This window comes from Scyliorhinus torazame, chromosome 9 (assembly GCF_047496885.1).
Source record: "Scyliorhinus torazame isolate Kashiwa2021f chromosome 9, sScyTor2.1, whole genome shotgun sequence".
Taxonomy (NCBI): Eukaryota; Metazoa; Chordata; class Chondrichthyes; order Carcharhiniformes; family Scyliorhinidae; genus Scyliorhinus; species Scyliorhinus torazame.
In genome coordinates this window covers 58657181-58676226 of record NC_092715.1, presented here as the reverse complement: position 1 = coordinate 58676226, position 19046 = coordinate 58657181, and the positions used below count along the sequence as shown (strand labels likewise).

Below are 19046 nucleotides of genomic sequence, written 5' to 3'. Positions count from 1 at the left end.
AAATATACTGCGACAGTCAACAGCACACATGGAAAATCATATTTTAACTGTGGTAACAAAATGGTCTCCTACTATAGATTGAATGCACTTTCATATTCATGGTGATGAAACATTACCATACCTCTTAGAGAGAGCTTACACAGTGTGAGATTTCACCAAGAAGAATGAAAACTTTGGACTCCCCGAGCCAGAATTTACATCAGTTTTTGAGACTCCCATGTTGGGACCAAATGAAAGTCCCGAGGCTGCATTTGGTGGGAGTTAGACTAGGGAGCTATTTTCATGGAGAAAGCCTCCAAATTGGCTACTTCTGCATATGCCGTCCAATTAAGGATAATGAGTGAGCTACCGATGCTGCTGGCCCAGAGAGCTGTAGCTCTGAAGCCTCAGGGCCTCTGTTGAGCGAGGCCACAAGTGCAAAAGTAATCATTTTACATTGGGGAAAGGCATCAGGGTCAGCCCTTCTCTTTGGGAGAAGAGCCTCCAATGGGCTCCTGGACTGTTGCAGGGAGGCTGCCTTTATTAAGCTGGCAGCCTCTGCACGAGTGGCAGGGGAGTCTCTGCCGCCGAGACTGGAAATCGGCCCTATTTGGTGCCTTAATTACATAATTTACTGCCTGCCTCCATGATGCTGACAATTGTTCCACATTCCTGCCTGCGTTGGGAGGGCATCCCCAGCAATAGGAATTCATTTCAAAGATGTCCAGACATTTGTCCTATTTTCCTGGTCGCCTGCCTACAAACCCACCACCATGGGACTGGTAAAATCTGCACCATTAATATAGAACTGACTCCATTTGCAACGGTCCTGGCAGAAAACACGGAGAAACATTAAAAAATAATAGGGATTAGGAGGGAACAAAAGGTAAGCTGGTTACAATTCCCACCAAACTTTACCTAAACTCTTTAGATAACACTGAATATTCCACACACAATATTGAAATTGTAAACTATTATGTATTCTTTAAATACCAAGCTTCAGGTCCTGGGAAAAAGTCATTTATGTTGAATTGTCCTGTTAGACTTAATTTGACAATTTTGAACACAAATTAAAAAAGTGTAAAATGCTAACTGTTTGAAATATTTCAGAATTGACTAGATTAGGATGACAGCCCGTAAACTTGATTGAATTGTTAGTAAATGCCATCCTAGCTATTACAAGAAAATTACCTTGTGGTCTGCTACCCCTAGAAGAGAGATGACTGTATACAGTGCATGGGTTAAAGCACTGTCATGATGTCCCTCAGCTACAAAGTAGAATTAAGTTAAGGAACTAAACATAGCATGGTTTAATACTGTCTAAATAACGGAGTCATATTTCATCTTTATCCATCAGCGGAAAGGATACGGTGTTCAGCCATCTTGGCCATCAGGTCATCATTGTCAAACAATAACAAACATATGACAGCAATAATGAAGAATGCAGCTCCTCTTGTCTATTGATTGGGGAAAGTAAGTTGAATCATTAAATTGCAAATTCACCAGTTTAATCTTACTACAAGCAAGCCAAAGTGGTAATGGGGCAAAACCACTGACAAGTGTTTTGTGCTCAATTAGTATGCAATTGCTTGGAATGGTATGTGTGTGGACTTCAAGTGAGGAAAGGCTGAGGAATGACGGTGTTATATTGTCATATGTAAGAATTCAAACTTTTGGGTTCCCAAATGAAAAGTAGCAATATGAACAGTGTTCAAGAATACCTTCACCTTCAGCAAAAATATTCAAAGGAAAAACACTATCAAATATATCCACCCCTTGCATAGCTCAGAAAATGTGCAAATTGAGATGGATCTATTACTTCAACAGATTGAGGGAGCTGGAAGCCCCTCAATAAATTACAAGACAATTATCAATCAGCAAACACACTGACATCATAAATGGTGCTCAAAGCATGAACGCTTTATGTTATGCGAATTCTTCAGTTGGGGGCTATCTTGAAATTTGAAACAAGTCTTTCAAAGAAAATAAGATGGAACGTCACTGAACTTGAGAAATTTTGAATTTAGCAGGACAGCAAATTGTAATGGCTTGTTCAAATGGCTAAGAAACAGATTTTTCAGCTCAGTCAAGGGACATGGGGAGCTGGTGGAAAAATGGATTTGAGGCTGAAGATCAGCCATTACTGCAATGAACGTCAGAGCATCTCAAGGTTTCCCTTCCATCCCAGAAAAAGCTGTAAATCAGGAAATGGAAGGGAGCAACTCCAGAAAATTAACAGGGAAGTTGCATTGAGCAATTTGTTGGAGCTGTGGGCTGACAAGTCCTCGAGTCCTGATAGCCTTCATCCTAATCTTAAGGGAACAGGTTAGCGAGATAGTTGATGCAAAATAAAAATGGAAAATGCTGGAAAAAGCAGACGGACTGGCAGTATCTGTAGTGAGAGAAAGTTTTTTTTAAAAAAATTTCCCCCCCAGATTTTTTTAAAAATCGAAACAAAATTTTTTACATAACCATTAACATCATTTAACAAAACAAGGTGAACGTTAACATTATATAAAGAAAAACCCAAGAATATGCAGTAAGTGAACATTCCCCCCCCGGGTTGCTGCTGCTGCTGACATTTTAATGCTCTCCTAGAAAGTCGAGGAACGGCTGCCACCTCCGAGAGAACCCCATTATGGATCCTCTCAAGGCAAACTTTATTTTCTCAAGACTGAGAAACCCAATCATGTCTCCAACCCAGGTTTCCACACTCGGGGGTTTCGAGTCTCTCCACATTAAAAGGATCCGTCTCCGGGCTACCAGGGAGGCAAAGGCCAAAACCTCGACCTCTTTCACTTCCTGAACCCCCGGATCGTCTGACACACCAAAGATCGCTATCTCTGGATTCGGCACCACCTGCGTGTTTAGGATCTTGGCCTTAGCGAATCCCTGCCAGAATCCTTTGAGAGCCGGACATGCCCAGAACATATGGACATGGTTCGCTGGGCTTCCCGTACATCTATCCTCAACCCCAAAGAACTTGATCATTCTCACTGCCGTCATGTGTGCCCGATGGGCCACCTTAAACTGAATTAAGCTAAGCCTGGCACGAGGAGGAGGAATTAACCCTGCTTAGGGCATCCGCCCACAGGCCCGCATCCAGCTCCCCGCATAGCTCCTCCTCCCACGTGCCCGTAAGTTCCACCACTGGGGCTTCCTCCGCCTCCTGTAGTTCTTGGTAGATGTCCGACACCTTCCACGCCCCTACTCAGGTGCCAGAGACCACCCTATCCTGTATCCAACGTGGGGGTAGCAACGGAAATGTCACCACCTGTTTTTTTTAGAAAGGTGCGTGCGTACCTGAAGGTATCTGAAGGCATTTCCAGTGGACAGATTAAATTTCTCCTCCAGCACCTTCAAGCTGGGAAAAGTCCCGTCTATGAACAGGTCCCCCATCCTTTTAATACCTGCCCTATGCCAGCTTTGGAACCCTCCGTCTATCTTGCCCGGAACAAATCTGTGATTGTTGCGTCTCGGGGTCCACACTGAGGCTCCTTTCACCTTCCTGTGCCTTCTCCGCTGACCCCAGATCCTTAGGGCCGCCGCCACCACCGGACTTGGAGTAGCGCGCCGGCGAGAACGGCAGAGGTGCCGTTACGAGTGCCCCTAAACTGGTGTCTTTGCATGACGCCGCCACTAACCGCTCCCACGTTGACCCCTCCCCCAATACCCATTTCCTAATCATGGCTATATTAGCCACCCAGTAGTAGCTGCAGAAATTCGGCAGCGCCAGCCACCCCCCCCCACTCTCCCCCCCCCCGTGCTCTAGAAACAGTCTCTTTACTCGTGGAGTCTTATTTGCCCATACAAATCCCGAAATGATCTTGTTCACCCGCTTAAAGATGGATTTAGGGATGAAGATGGGAAGCAATTTGGCATCTAGGTTCAAGAGCGATATTGGTCTGTAGGACCCACATTGTAGCAGATTTTTCTTCCGTTTGAGAATGAGTGAGATCGAGGCCTGTGACATTGTTGGGGGGAGGGTCCCTCTCTCTTTAGCCTCGTTACAGGTCCTTAGCAGGAGTGGACTCAACAGTTCCGAAAATTTCTTGCAGAATTCTACAGGATAGCCATCCGGCCCTGGGGCCTTGCACGACTGCATAATCTCTCGGTCCTTAACAATCTCCTCCAACTCTATCGGGGCCCCCAGTCCCTCCACCAGATCCTCTTCCACCTTTGGAAACCTCAATTGGTCCATGAATTGCTTCATCCCTTCCCCTCCCGCCGGGGGTTCTGACTCGTACAGTTTGCCATAAAACTCCTTAAAGACTTTGTTCACCTCCTCTAGGTCCAAGACCGTGTTACCTTCCTTATCCCTAACTCCCCCAATTTCCCGGGCTGCCTCTCTCCTACGAAGTTGGTGCGCCAGCATTCTATTCGCTTTCTACCCATACTCACAGACTGCCCCTTTTACCTTCCTCAGCTGTGCTACCGCTTTCCCTGTGGTCAGCAGATCAAACTCCACCTGCAGTCTCCGGCGCTCCTTCAGTAGCCCCGTCTCGGGGGTCTCCGCGTAGCTCCTGTCTACTCTGAGTATCTCCTCTACTAGCCTCTCTCTCTCCGCTCTTTCTTTCTTCTCCCTAGGGGATCTGATAGAAATTAACTCCCCTCTGACAACTGCCTTCAGAGCCTCGCAAACCGTAGTCGCTGTTACCTCTCCCGTATCGTTTGTTTCCAAGTAGTTTTGGATGTTCCTATTTATCCACCCACAAACCTAGTCATCCGCTAGCAGTCCCACATCTAGCCTCCAGAGTGGGCGCTGCCCTTTCTCTTCACCAAGTCACAAGTCCACCCAGTGCGGAGCATGGTCAGAGACTGCAATGGCCGAGTACTCCGTCTCCTCCACCCTTGGGATTAACGCCCTGCTCACAACAAAAAAATCTATACGAGAATAAACTTTGTGAACGTGGGAGAAAACAAAAAGATAACTCCTTCCCCCTCGGCCGAGCGAATCTCCATGGGTCTACGCCCCCCCACCTGTTCCATGAAACCACTCAGTTCCTTATCCTCTGCCGGTCACTTTCCTGACCTGGACTTTGACCGGTCCAATACAGGGTCAATGACTGTGTTAAAGTCACCCCCCATGATCAAATTATGAGAGTCTAAGTCCGGGATTTTACCCAGCATGCGTCCCATGAATTCCACGTCATCTCAGTTCGGGGCGTAGACGTTCACTAACATCACCCGGGTCCCCTGCAGCTTTCCACTCACCATTATGTATCTGCCCCCTTTATCAGCCACAATACTCCCTGCCTCGAATGCCACCCGTTTACTGACCAGAATTGCTACCCCTCAGGTCTTTGAATGCAGCCCCGAATGGAACACCTGGCCCACCCACCCCTTTCTCAATCTTGTTTGATCTGCGAGTTTTAAATGAGTCTCCTGTAGCATGGCTACGTCTGCCTTTAACCCCTTTAGGTGCGAGAACACGTGAGCCCTCTTGACCGGCCCATTCAGACCCCTCCCATTCCACGTGATCAGCCTGGACAGGGGGTTAACCCCCTCTCCCCTGCCGACTAGCCACCCCCCCTTTTTGGCCAGCCACGAGCCCACGCCCCCCGCTTACTCGAACCCTCCCACAGGAGGCCCCCCCCCCCCCCCCGGACTCTCCATCTGTTGCCCAAAGTTGGCTCCTCTTCTGTCAGCAAAGCAGCATCCCCCCCCCGCAGCCCCACAATCCCAATCCCCCAAGTCAAGCACCAGCTTAACACTAACTCTCCCCCCATTACGCTTCCGTGAGTCAGCTGACCCATGCTGACCCCGGACTCTCCCGCCTCGGTCTTCGATCATCCCGTTGCCTCGTTATTTGGGTCCCCCTCTTCCCTTGGAAAGCCCAATTTAACTGCCTTTACAGCCCCGAAAGAATTCCACCCCCCCCGCCCCCGGTGAAACAACAAACAAACCCCGGCGTTAACCCGGCCCCATAAGAGAAATGGCTCCAGGTGCCTGAAGAGCAGCCCTATGTATAGGGCCCCTCTCCCCTCCTCTGTGGCTGAGCTCCGCAAAAGCAGAGAGCATGGCCAGAGAAACAGGGAACAAAAAGGGAAACAACATAACATAGCCACCTCCCCAGCCCCCTCAAGCATTTAACATTACTCCCAATCTTATGTTAGGACAGCATCATGTTACACATCCCCACCAGAGCGTTTCATCAAAGTGTAGCTGTCCTTGAGCTCGAGTCCAACTTTTCCTGTTTGATAAATGTCCACGCCTCGTCCGGTGTATCGAAGTAGTAATGCCGGTCTTGATACGTGACCCAAAGCCTCGCCGGATGTAGCAGCCTGAACTTCACCCCTTTGTTGTGGAGGCAGCCCACGCTGCCTGATCCGAGCCGGCCGCCATTTTGTGCTCCTGCGCCCGTTCCACCCGCTTCTCGGCACTCACTCGCTTCGCAACCCTACTTCTGGTCCCCTCCATAAACCGATGCAGGGAACCTTTCCAGCATTGCTCGCCCCGTCGCATTTCACCGAGGGAGAGCCACTAAAGCTCCTAAAAAGGGCCCGTAAGTCAGTTTGCGGCGGGAGCTACCGTATTCGCGACCTACTCTCGCATGGCCGCCACCGGCGTAGTGAGAGAAAGTTAACATTTTGAGTCCGCATGACTCTTGAGCTGAAAAGAGGTAGAAATCATAGAATCCCTACATGCACAAGGAGGCCATTTGGTCCATCGAGTTTGCACCGACCCTCCAAAAGAGCACCCCACGTCCCTGCCCTACCCGTAACCCCACCTAACCTTTGGACACTAAGGGGCAATTTAGCATAGCCAATCCACCTAACCTGCATATCTTTGGACTGTAGGAGGAAACCGGAGCACCCGGAGGAAACGCACGCAGACATGGGGAGAACGTGAGGAGAATGTAATAACTCTGCACAGAGTCACCTCAGGCCAGAATTGAATCCCAGTCTCTGGCACAGTGCTAACCACTGTGCCACTGCATCGTCTACGACAATGGATTTTGTACAGTTGGTGGCGGGTGGGGGAGGGGTGTTGAGAGAAAGACATTAAAAAGATCAGGGATAGGTGGGAGCTCAGGAGAGATTTGACAAAGGTGTCATGGGCACAAGACAAAGGGAGCGTTAATGGTAGTGTTAGAGACTAAAGAAGAAGCTACTAGATGCATAAAGGTAAGATAACAGAACGTGTTAATAATAATCTTTACTGTTATCACAAGTAGGTTTACATTGAAGTTACTGTAAAACTCCCCTAGTCGCCACACTCTGGCGCCTGTTCGGGTACACTGAGGGAGAATTCTGAATGTCCAAATTACCTAACAGCACACCACTTCTATTTGGGACTTGTGGAAGGAAACTGGAACACCTGGAGGAAACCCACGCAGACACGGGGAGAATGTGCAGACACCGCACAGTGACCCAAGCCGGGAATCGAACCTGGGAACCAGGCGCTGTGAAGCAACAGTGCTAACCACTGTGCTACCGTGCCGCCCTCAGTAGAACAAGGGTCATCTCTCTGTGAAAGCCAAATGTAAGAACAAGTTACAGAATACCCCGTGCGGCAGGGCATTGTGGAAAAATAAGAAGATTTAAAACAAAAATCGGAAGATGAAGTGTTGTGCCACCGGTTTGCGTTTAGATTGCTTTGTGGAACATCTTCACCCATGTCCACCAGAATGATTCCGACCTTCCTGTCACTTACCATTTCAACTCACATAGAACATACAGTGCAGAAGCAGGCCATTTGGCCCATCGAGTCTGCACCGACCCACTTAAGCCCTCACTTCCACCCTATCCCCGTAACCCAATAACCCCTCCCAACCTTTTTGGACACTAAGGGCAATTTAGCATGGCCAATCCACCTAACCTGCACGTCTTTGGACTGTGGGAGGAAACCCACGCAGACACGGGGAGAGCATGCAGACCCTGCACAGCCAGTGACCCAGTGGGGAATCGAACCTGGGACCCTGGCGCTGTGAAGCCACAGTGCTATCCACGTGTGCAACTTGACAGATAGCGGGGAAACGCAGCACTCGGCAGGATGTTGCTCACAATCTTGCTTTCATGCCCTCGCTTCCGTTCTTGGCCTGCTTTAACATTCCAGTAGAAGCCAACACAAACTTGAGGAATAACACCTCATCTTCCAATTAGGCATTTCACAACCTTCAGGTCTTAAGCTTTCGGCCATAAACGTTCCCCTCCATTTTGATGTTTTTTCCCAACCGCCTGCCCCACAGGGCCACCTAGAACGCTGACCCTTGTTCTGCTATTAACACATTCTACTATTTTACCTGTATGCCACTATTAGTACCTTTAGACTTTAACACGAACATTAATATTGCCGTTGTCTTGTGTCCATGACATTTTTATCAAATTTTCTCTCAGCTCCTGCCTATCCCTGATTTGCTCCAACCCCTCAAGAGTATAACATCCATCACATTTCTACTTCTCTTCAGCTCTGAAGAATCATATGGATTCAAAACATTAGCTGTTTCTCTCTCCACAGTTGCTGCCAGACATGCTGAGTTCTTTCAGCATTTTCTGCTTTTATTTCAGATTTCTAGCATCGACAATATTTTGTTGCTGTTGGGATAGTTGGCATGTTGGTTTTGATTTTCCAAAATTCCACAGATTCACAGAAGGTTCCATTAGATTGGAAAATACTGACTGTAACTCCTTTATTCAAAAAGGGAGGGAGACAGAAAGCAGGAAACTATCGGCCAGTTAGCTTAACATCTGTCGTAGGAAAAATGTTAGAAGCTATTATTAAAGACATTAGAGCTGCCTTTCTAAGGTGAAAAAATGCAAAATTGTCCATTTTGACAGGAAGAATAAATAAGCATATTAACTAAATGGTGAGAGATTGCAGATCTTCCAAATGCAGAGGGACCTGGGTGCCCTAGGGCATGAATCACAAAAGGTTAGTATGCAGGTACAGCAGGTAACTAGGAAAACCAATATGTTATCCTTTATTGCGAGGGGAATAAAATACAAAAGTAGGTAGGTTATGCTTCAAGGCATTCATGAGGCCACATCAAGAGTACTGCGTACAGTATTGGAGTTATTTAAGGATGTAAATACATTAGAAACAGTTCAGAGAAGGTTTACTAGACTAAGGGAAGAGTCGTCTTATGAGGAAATGTTGCTCAGGTTAGACTTGTATCCACTAGGGTATGGAAAAGAGGCGGCCTGATTGAAACCTTTAGTGTTTTGTTGATTCTGGGTGTTAAGAGTGTAGGTGGTGAGTTGAGATAGTATTGGCTTTGTTTGACTTTTGTATAGTAAAAATCCCTCTGTTGTAAACCATGGAATCGTGTGGCTTTCTTCTTTAAGTAACTGGGACTTCAGATTTATTTTTTAAAAATGTTACTTGTCTATAATCGAGATCGCAACAGGAACCTAAAGTATCTTGCTGCAGAAATAACACATACCCAATAACTATAACTGTTAAACCTGCAATTGATGATTCACACAGTTTATAATTGGCTCCATCAAACAAAGAGCTCTTCATACTGAAATATCCAGAAGGAATGAAGAAAATGGAATTCATTAACATAGTGTTTGGATGATGCATTACTCAACCTTTGCTCACACACAATAGTTCTCCGATTACGTTATATGTGGTTATAATTATTCACTCCGAATTACTAGACGGAAAACTAATTAAAGTGCAAACCATAGTATCATAATCAATTTGAGCATTCATATTGTAGCATAGTACACAAGATCATTATGATAATTAGTGGTTAAAGAATGATCTAATTACAGAGATACAACTATTGAACTTGTCCAACACATTAAATGCTCATCCTATCAGCCAATAAAATTTCAAAGTTTCAATAATTTGGCAATCTCTCATAATTCTATTTTACTTCCCCCCCAACCCCCCCGGGCCAAAGCATGTTAATTCACTGAAATTATCGAACGTGCTTTAGTAGAAACAAATAAATTCACAGAATTTATATTGTGTGCACCGTGCAGAATTAGTTCATACCAATGACAGATACCGATTAATGTGGTATTTATTTTTCTCTCAGGTCTAAAATAGGGTTAAGACACAACCATTTCACATGAGTTAAATTATTCAATTGTCTTCAAGCATTGATAAACTTGCAATTCAGAAAACAGGCTTTATTGGCAACCACCATGAGAATATTGGAATATTTCAAAATGCCAGCTAAAATTATGTTCAAGACATTTTTTTTGGTTGCTCTCATAAAATGTATTTTTCAGACTTAAATATTTAATCCCTGCTGTAAATTAGTCAAATATATCAAGAATAAAGTTCTCCACTTTTGTGTTTTAAATTTAGTGTAATTAATTTAACAGTTTATTAAATTCAGCACAATTACATTTGCTCAATTAAAATTAACTCCAGGTCTCAAAGACCCATTTTCTAGTATGTACTACCCTTCTCAGTTTATAAAAGCAGAATTTTAACCAACTTAAACAAAATCTCCAAGTATTAACCTCATTCAGAAATGTTGTTCAGCAAAAATAAATGCAGTATAAAACTGTTTCAGTAACATTGTCTATTTATCTTGCAAAATTTATCTAAAAAGATACAGAATTTATTTTCTAAAGGACAATATTTTTGAGACCAATATTCTCCATACTTTTCAAAGAGAATATGCGCAGAATTCCTGAGTGATGCACAGTACCTTTGCTGGGCCTCCATCAGAGCTTGTGAACAAAACACCAAGCAGTGAAACGACAACAATATCACTATGTTCAAACAGAAGCACTGTTCTGTCAAGAGAAAATAGAAGGGAGCACATCTTTATTATTTCAAAGGCTTTGATTATCTTCAGAACAGAGCAGTTCCACATCACAGTGCACCAATACACTGCACCACAGAGCAGTGGAACAGGATCAAATTCATACAATATTACAAAAGGATAAAGTCTATGGATTCAACTGGATTATCGTAGAAAAGCAGTGAATGAAAGCAAGGACGTTTCCCCCACAGGAAGGAAAAGGGTCATTGGTCATTGCAAGACAACCTAAAATCAGCACTTGCATATTTACTTGTGCTTGCGAAACAAGAGGCATTTGTAAAAACCTGCAAGCAAGGTGATCCTCCTAGGGCAGGTACAGATGCATGGCATAAGATGACTGAGCAGACCTGGGCAAACTATGGCCCGTGGGAGCTTTTGATCTTGCAAATGACTGTGCCAGGCAATTAAGCACAGTAATTGAGTGAAACATACTTGAAATACAAACCAATTGACAAATTGTATTCTTCCTCTTGATTCTTTTTTAAATGCCTTCGTGCCTTATTATCCTACTGTTGGAAGTGTCTAAATGACTCTCCTTTCTCTCACAAACAAGTGTACAATCCTGTCATGTTTGAATCTTGTGCTCTGCACTGCAGCGCTCAGGATCTCAGAATGCAGCCCAGAATCATGGCTCAGGATGAATGATGGTTGCTTCTCCCCCATGTCACTATAAGGATGACCTCTTTGTCACATTCCCAGAACATTCCTGACAGATGTTAAGGTAATAGAATGAGCAGAAGCCAAGCAGTGTCAGACCTGTCAATACATTTACCATGTACAGATCACCTGCAGAATGGGAGTTTGGACACAACGTCAGATTTACTATTTGTTAGTTTTCTAGCACTACACCTTTTTCAAACATTATTCCACATGGGTATCCACGCCTCTGCTATTTCTTCCTCAGATTCTTTAAAAAACTTTTTTGGCATTTGATTAATTTACTTAATATATCCCGTTTTATGTTAAATGCACTTATCTCACTACTTACCTCATCATATACTGCCATGTCCACTTATTATATCTCCCTGGTAAATACCAAAGCAAAATGTTTTAATATTTCTCCCATCTATCCATTATGTGGTACTGTTCCATTCCATAGCCATCCAGTTCCATCCCAGCCTTCCTTTCTTTAATTGATGCACCGGTAAAATATTATACTATTTTTTTAAACGTTTCTTGACATATTTTCATGGTTTCTCTTTGTCTTCCTAATTATTTTTTCACTTCTCTCCTAAATTGCTTGGTGTTCTCGCATGGTGCTTCTTCTTAGACAGTCCCTTGGAGTTGGGGATGACCTGTGTCCACACTAAAAATCTGTTCTCTGGTGACAGCGGAGTCCAATGCGTGAACTACAGTCTCTGTCACAGGTGGCGCAGATGCTGGTTGGAGGAGTGGTTGGATGGGTGACCAGGTTGCCACGTGTTCCTTTTTCTTTGACGCTTGCCTTCAGGTTGCTCTTGGCAATGGAACTAGAGGTGTTTAGCTCCTTCTCAGATGCTTTCCCTCTATTTCAGGTGGTATCGGTCTAGTGATTCCCAGGTTTTGGTGGGGATGGGACACTTTTTTTTAAAAAAAAGAGGCTTTCACGGTGTCCTTGAAGCACTTTCTCTGCACTCCTGGGGCTTGTTTGCCGTGTTGAAGCTTCTAGTAGAGCACTTGTTTCGGGGGTCTAATGTCAGGCAGGTGGACTATCAAGAACAAAGATACAGGAGCAGAATTAGACCATTCGGCCCATCAAGTCTGCTCCGCCATTTGATCATGGCTGATATGTTCCTCATCCCTTCTCCTCTCTCGCGCATGCTGCGAGTCTCTCTCCCCCCCCCCCCGGCGCTCCTCTCTCGTGTGTGCAGTGAGCTGCCCCCGGCGCTCCTCTCTCGTGTGTGCTGAGAGTTGCCTCCGACGCTCCCGCTCGTGCGTGCTGTGAGCCGCCCCCGGCGCTCCTCTCTCGTGTGTGCTGAGAGTTGCCTCCGACGCTCCTCGCTCGTGCGTGCTGTGAGCCGCCCCCGGAGCTCCTCTCTCGTGCGTGCTGTGAGCCGCCCCTGGCGCTCCTCTCTCGTGCGTGCTGTGAGCCGCCCCTGGCGCTCCTCTCTCGTGCGTGCTGAAAGTTGCCTCTGACGCTCCTCTCTTCTCGTGCGTGCTGTGAGCCGCCCCTGGCGCTCCTCTCTCGTGCGTGCTGTGAGCCGCCCCTGGCGCTCCTCTCTCGTGCGTGCTGTGAGCCGCCCCTGGCGCTCCTCTCTTGTGCATGCTGAAAGTTGCCTCTGACGCTCCTCTCTTCTCGTGCGTGCTGTGAGCCTCCCCCGGCACTCCTCTCCCGTGCGTGCTGTGAGCCGCCCCTGGCGCTCCTCTCTCGCGTGTGCTGCGAGTTGCCTCTGACGCTCCTCTCTTCTCGTGCGTGCTGTGAGCCGCCCCCCGGCGCTCCTCTCTCGTGTGTGCTGCGAGTTGCCTCTGACGCTCCTCTCTTCTCGTGCGTGCTGTGAGCCGCCCCCCGGCGCTCCTCTCTCGTGTGTGCTGCGAGTTGCCTCTGACGCTCCTCTCTTCTCGTGCGTGCTGTGAGCCGCCCCCGGCACTCCTCTCTCGTGTGTGCTGTGAGCCGTCCCCGGCGCTTCTCTCTCGTGTGTGCTGTGAGCCGCCCCCGGCGCTCCTCTCTCGTGCGTGCTGTGAGCCGCCCCTGGCGCTCCTCTCTCGTGCGTGCTGTGAGCCGCCCCCCGGCGCTCCTCTCTCGCGTGTGCTGCGAGTTGCCTCTGACGCTCCTCTCTTCTCGTGCGTGCTGTGAGCCGCCCCCCGGCGCTCCTCTCTCGTGTGTGCTGCGAGTTGCCTCTGACGCTCCTCTCTTCTCGTGCGTGCTGTGAGCCGCCCCCCAGCGCTCCTCTCTCGTGTGTGCTGCGAGTTGCCTCTGACGCTCCTCTCTTCTCGTGCGTGCTGTGAGCCGCCCCTGGCGCTCCTCTCTCGTGCGTGCTGTGAGCCGCCCCTGGCGCTCCTCTCTCGTGTGTGCTGCGAGTTGCCTCTGACGCTCCTCTCTTCTCGTGCGTGCTGTGAGCCGCCCCCGGCGCTCCTCTCTCGTGCGTGCTGTGAGCCGCCCCGGCGCTCCTCTCTCGTGCGTGCTGTGAGCCGCCCCCGGCGCTCCTCTCTCGTGCGTGCTGCGAGTTGCCTCTGACGCTCCTCTCTTCTCGTGCGTGCTGTGAGCCACCCCCGGCACTCCTCTCTCGTGCGTGCTGTGAGCCGCCCCGGCACTCCTCTCCCGTGCGTGCTGTGAGCCGCCCCGGCGCTCCTCTCTCGTGCTTGCTGTGAGCCGCCCCGGCGCTCCTCTCTTGTGCGTGCTGTGAGCCGCCCCGGCGCTCCTCTCTCGCACGTGCTGCGAGTTGCCCCCGGCGCTCCTCTCCCGTGCGTGTTGCGAGTTGCCTATGACGCTCCTCTCACGCGCTGTGAACGGCCCCTGCTGCTCCTCTCTCATTGCTGTGAAAGACTCCATGCTCTTTTTAGCTCACTCTACAGCACAGAAAACACCCTTCGGCCTATCGTGTCTGTGCTGTTCAAAAACAACCACCTAAGTATTCTATTTCCATCACTTGACTCATGTATGCCTTGGCATCACAAAAGCACATCTAAATACTTCTAAAATGGTCTGAGGTTCTTTTCCTCCCCCACCCTTTCAGGCAGCGAGTTCCAGACTCCCACCACCCTCTGGATGAAAAGGCTTTTCCTCACATCCTCTCTAAACCTCCTGCCCCTGATCGTAAATCTATGTTATAGCTCTTTCCTTACTTCTTTTGTTCCCTTACATCTTTAGTCATCCATGGAGTCTCATTGGAGTTTAGTTTGTTCCTGGGTGGCACGGTGGTGCAGTGGTTAGCACTGCTGCCTCACGGCGCCAAGGTCCCAGGTTCAATCCCAGCCCCGGGTCACTGTCCGTGTGGTTTGCACATTCTTCGCATGTTTGTGTGGACCTTGCCCTCACAACCCAAAGATGTGCAGGCTAGGTGGATTGGCCACGCTAAATTGCACCTTATTTGGAAAAAAAAAAAGAGAATTGGATACTCTAAAATTTAACAAAGTTTAGTTTGTTCTTTCCTTTTACGGAATCTATTTTTTCTGCACTCATCTATTTCGGACGACACTGTCTGTGATGTGTTGCCATCCCTTCATTGAATATGCTGTGCCTGTCTGGCACCCTGGCCTTAAACGTGCACAAATTGCCCAAATCAGAAGAAAACTGAAGCGTGTTGAGAATGATCTTCGGCCCTCAGTACGAGCCATATGACAACACCCTTCATGTTGTAAAAGTTTGGAATTCTACAAACAAGTGTTATTATTTGGACTAAGGTCAGAAAAGCCCTTAGGCAATCTAACAAACTTCAATACTGATTAACACCACCACGCCCACAGCAATCAAGGCAACTCAAGACTCAAAGCAATTCAACCCAGTAAGATGAAAGGTATTGATGTAAGCCTTCTTCCTTACATGGTTCAGGTCCTCAATATACTTAAAAAATATATATTTAAGAGTGATCAATTCATTTTTTCCAATTAAGGAGCAATTTAGTGTAGCCAATCCACCTACCCTGTACATCTTTGGGTTGTGGGGGTGAAATCCGCGCAAACACGGGGAGAATGTGCAAACTGCACACGGACAATGACCCAGAGCTGGGATTGAACCTGGGACCTCGGCGCCGTGAGGCATCAGTGCTAACCTACTGCGCTACCCATGGACCTCAATATACTTAAATGATCTAATCTCTATGTACTTCAATTCCTGTAATGTAGGAATAGTGTTTTGCTTTGTAATTTTGATATAATTTAATTCAATACTCCTTGTAATATCCCACTTCCTACTTCCTTAATGTCTGCTCAATTTGTTTGTCTATTTTTGTTACATGGGTGTCAGATAATTTTTACTTCGATGCAAGCCACAGCGCAATTCAGCCTTTGGGCTACAAACATGCTTCTTAAATAAAATATTATTAAACATCATTATTACTACTCTGTTGAATAGAGTTTTAAATGTTTCCCAATGTTGATCTACATTAGTGTTTGCCAGTATTGTTGCCCATTGTATTTTTCCCATGTTCTATTCTTAGCCCCTAAAAATCCACTTTTCTCCAATCTATTAACTTGGTTTCTGTCATACTCATGTCCTGCTAATGTAACCCCACTATACAGGGGGGGGGGGGGGGGGGGGGGGGGGGCAAAGGAGCCTTTGTGAGTTGCTGCAGTACATCCTGTCGTGGTTATACAGCGCAGCCACAATGCGCCAGTGGAGGGAGTGAACGTTTTCAGTGGCGTAGGGGTGTCAATCAAATGGGTTGTTTTGCCCTAGATGGTGTTGAGCTTCTTGAGTGTTGTTGGAGCTGCACTCATCAGGCAAGTGGAGCGTCTTCCATCACACTCAGCATAATTATTGCATTACAAAAGTTAAATATTTTCAGTAAATCATTTCAAAGAAAATTACCTCAATGGTCCACAAAGAGTGAGTCCAAAGAACCATAACAGCAAAATAATACAGCCACCAACTGCATGTTTGCCAATCTTGACCCACTGCAAAAAGCAAAATCACACATTTCAGAAATATTTTCGTTTAGCTCAGTCCATATAAAAGTAAATTTTACTGATTAATGACGACTATATAAACCAATGAAATTAATATTTCTTAAATGGAGAGCAGGTAGAATTTGTACTGCATCAGCTCTTTGACAGAAAGTCACGCGTAGTTAATTTAACAACCAGAACTTGGCAGGTCAGAGTTTTAAAAAGGTTAAACTTTGAGGCTTGCCTCAGGTGGAAAGTATTTGAATCTTGCTAAAGCTAAATCAAAATTTGACTTGCGTCTCAGGCCGTCTCATGTGGAAAACATTTTTGACACCTTTCGAAAATGATGTTACTAAAGTTGAATTATAACTTAGATTTATTGAGCAAGAGCAGCTTTTAAAAGCCAAAAAGACACTGCAACGGGAAGCTTGTTTAAAAAATATTGAGAAATATTTTTTGCGATATCGAGTATTCTTATAGAACATCATCACTGTTAACGATTATTTTGAAGGGTTTTCAATGTACATAGTTTGCAAACAAGCATAGAGGCGATATCAAAATTTGAAGATGCCAAATGTGAGATATTGTCCATAATGAGGAAGATTTCAATAAACTGTCAGTATACCGTGTGGACATAGTATGTTGCATATACAATGCATGCAAATAATTGTGGAAAAACAAATAAAACATGTGTTGATATAGCACACAGCATGCTGAGGTTGATCCAGTAGATTATTTTTAACATGTAGTTACTGTTTTGATATTTGGAGATACACTGGAGCATTTGCAAGGCTCCAGAAACAACAAAGGCGACAATCTGGCTAGGGAGCAGTAACTTTTTGCTTTAAGTAGACAAAGTTTAAAATCTAGTACCCACTGGGAGAATAAAACCACTAGACTCCAAGGTTTTAAATAAACAAAACGAACTTTACCACACAAATTCTGAAAAGTAAAACAATTTACAACATCTATCTTATACTCTAACATTCAGAATTATGAGGTAAATCTGAATTAATAGGCAAACCTGTGGTCAAACACACCGCACTGCACAGTAAATGGCAGGTGTGACCAAGACAAATCCCAGATTTCTCAGCAACTCACCAGGACATCAGTGACAACGGTCATTATAAGGCCTCCCTCAAAAGGGATTTCAACTCTTCACGTTCAAAGATCTAGCCTCTGAATTATCTCAAAAATCATCCCATGCTTCAATCTCTCTTCTGGAGACTGCATTCCACAAAGCTGCACTCCTAGCTCTAATGCCTGGCTCACAGGCCACTAGATCCACTAAGCTGGAACTGCCCCTAGGTTTCTCCAGAAACCAGTCTCCCTGCTGCACCGAGCTTTAACAGTCCCCATCTCCTCTCTGAGCCTTAACTGCCCAGAAGCTTCCTGGTGAGCTGCAAACCACACGAGGTGGAAATTGCATCAAACCCCCACCCCCATCTCTCTCAGCAAACAGAGAAATTGAAACCAGAGAACCTTCTTAAGCTTCACTCCATGTTAAGAGTATTTTAAGGTTCACCGATTGCTTTTAAACTAATATGTCCCAAAGCACAATACCACTCTAACTGCACTTCTTTGCAAGCAATGGAGACATCATGTCTGCAGTTCTTGTGGTAAGTAAGCCCATCTGTTGTTTCATGGTTTCATCTCTTCTCTTCTGACTCCATTAAACAAACATAGGTAACCTTTTAAACTGCCATTTTCTTTTAGGTGTTCTGGCAATTTCTAAAACTCAGCATTTTAGTTATCTTACCGTCTCACAACAAACTGCCCAGAACTAAATGTTACCACTAAAATACTGACATGAACCAATACCTGTTTTCACTTGTATGGCTTGCGATAGTGGCTTGAACCTGAGAATGCCTCACTACTCTTTGAATAGTCCCATGGTAACCTTTTACATCCATCTGAATGTTGAGGGGAACTTTTAATATTAATAATCTTTATTGTCACAAGTAGGCTTACATCAACACTGCAATTAAGTTACTGTGAAAATCCCCTAGTCGCCACATTCCGCACCTGTTCGGGTGCACGGAGGGAGAATTCAGAATGTCCAAATTACTTAAGAGCATGTCTTTCGGGAATTGTGGGAGGAAACCGAAGCACCCGGAGGAAACCTACACAGACATAGGGAGAACGTGCAGACTCCGCACATACAGTGACCCAAGCCAGGAATCGAACCTGGGACCCTGGCGCGGTGAAGCAACAGTGCTAACCACGTGCTACCTTATATGAAAGATGCCACCTCCAAACGTGCAGCACTGAAGTAACATCTGAATTAAGTGCTCAAGTATCTGCAGTGGAGCTTCATTCTGCGACATTTATACACAGCCAGCGTTGAAACCTTTACATCTTAGAATAAAAATGGAATGATAGGAGACATGCTGAACCACAACTGTTCAAGCTTTTTGTCCTTGTGGGCTGGATAAGTGCATAGACCACTTTTAACTTGTAGACAATAATAATAATAATAATAATAATAATAATAATAATAATAATAATAATAATCGCTTATTGTCACGAGTAGGCTTCAATGAAGTTACTGTGAAAAGCCCCTACTCGCCACATTCCGGCGCCTGTTTGGGAGGCCTGTACGGGAATTGAACCCGCACTGCTGGCATTGTTCTGCATTACAAGCCAGCTATTTAGCCCACTGTGCTAAACCAGCCCCTATAACCAACCAGACCACATTTAATTCCCACACTTCCATTAACTTGTGTATATCTCAGGTTGCCCTTAGGTGTTGGTGTCCAAACATCAGATTTATGCACTAATGAGGTAACAGTCCTTAAAAACAGATTTCTGC

At 46.0% G+C, this 19046-nt stretch overlaps 1 protein-coding gene across 1 annotated transcript in view; it reads right to left on the bottom strand.

The window, feature by feature from the left end:
- Positions 1-19046, bottom strand: part of slc30a5 (solute carrier family 30 member 5) — a 65074-nt gene that overhangs the window by 26323 nt on the left and 19705 nt on the right. The window contains exons 4-7 of the mRNA XM_072515969.1: positions 16158-16243; positions 10595-10682; positions 1349-1436; positions 1171-1247 (exon numbers count right to left, since the gene is read on the bottom strand). Coding sequence (XP_072372070.1) covers positions 1171-1247; positions 1349-1436; positions 10595-10682; positions 16158-16243 — 339 coding nt within the window. The remainder of the gene's footprint in view (positions 1-1170; positions 1248-1348; positions 1437-10594; positions 10683-16157; positions 16244-19046) is intronic.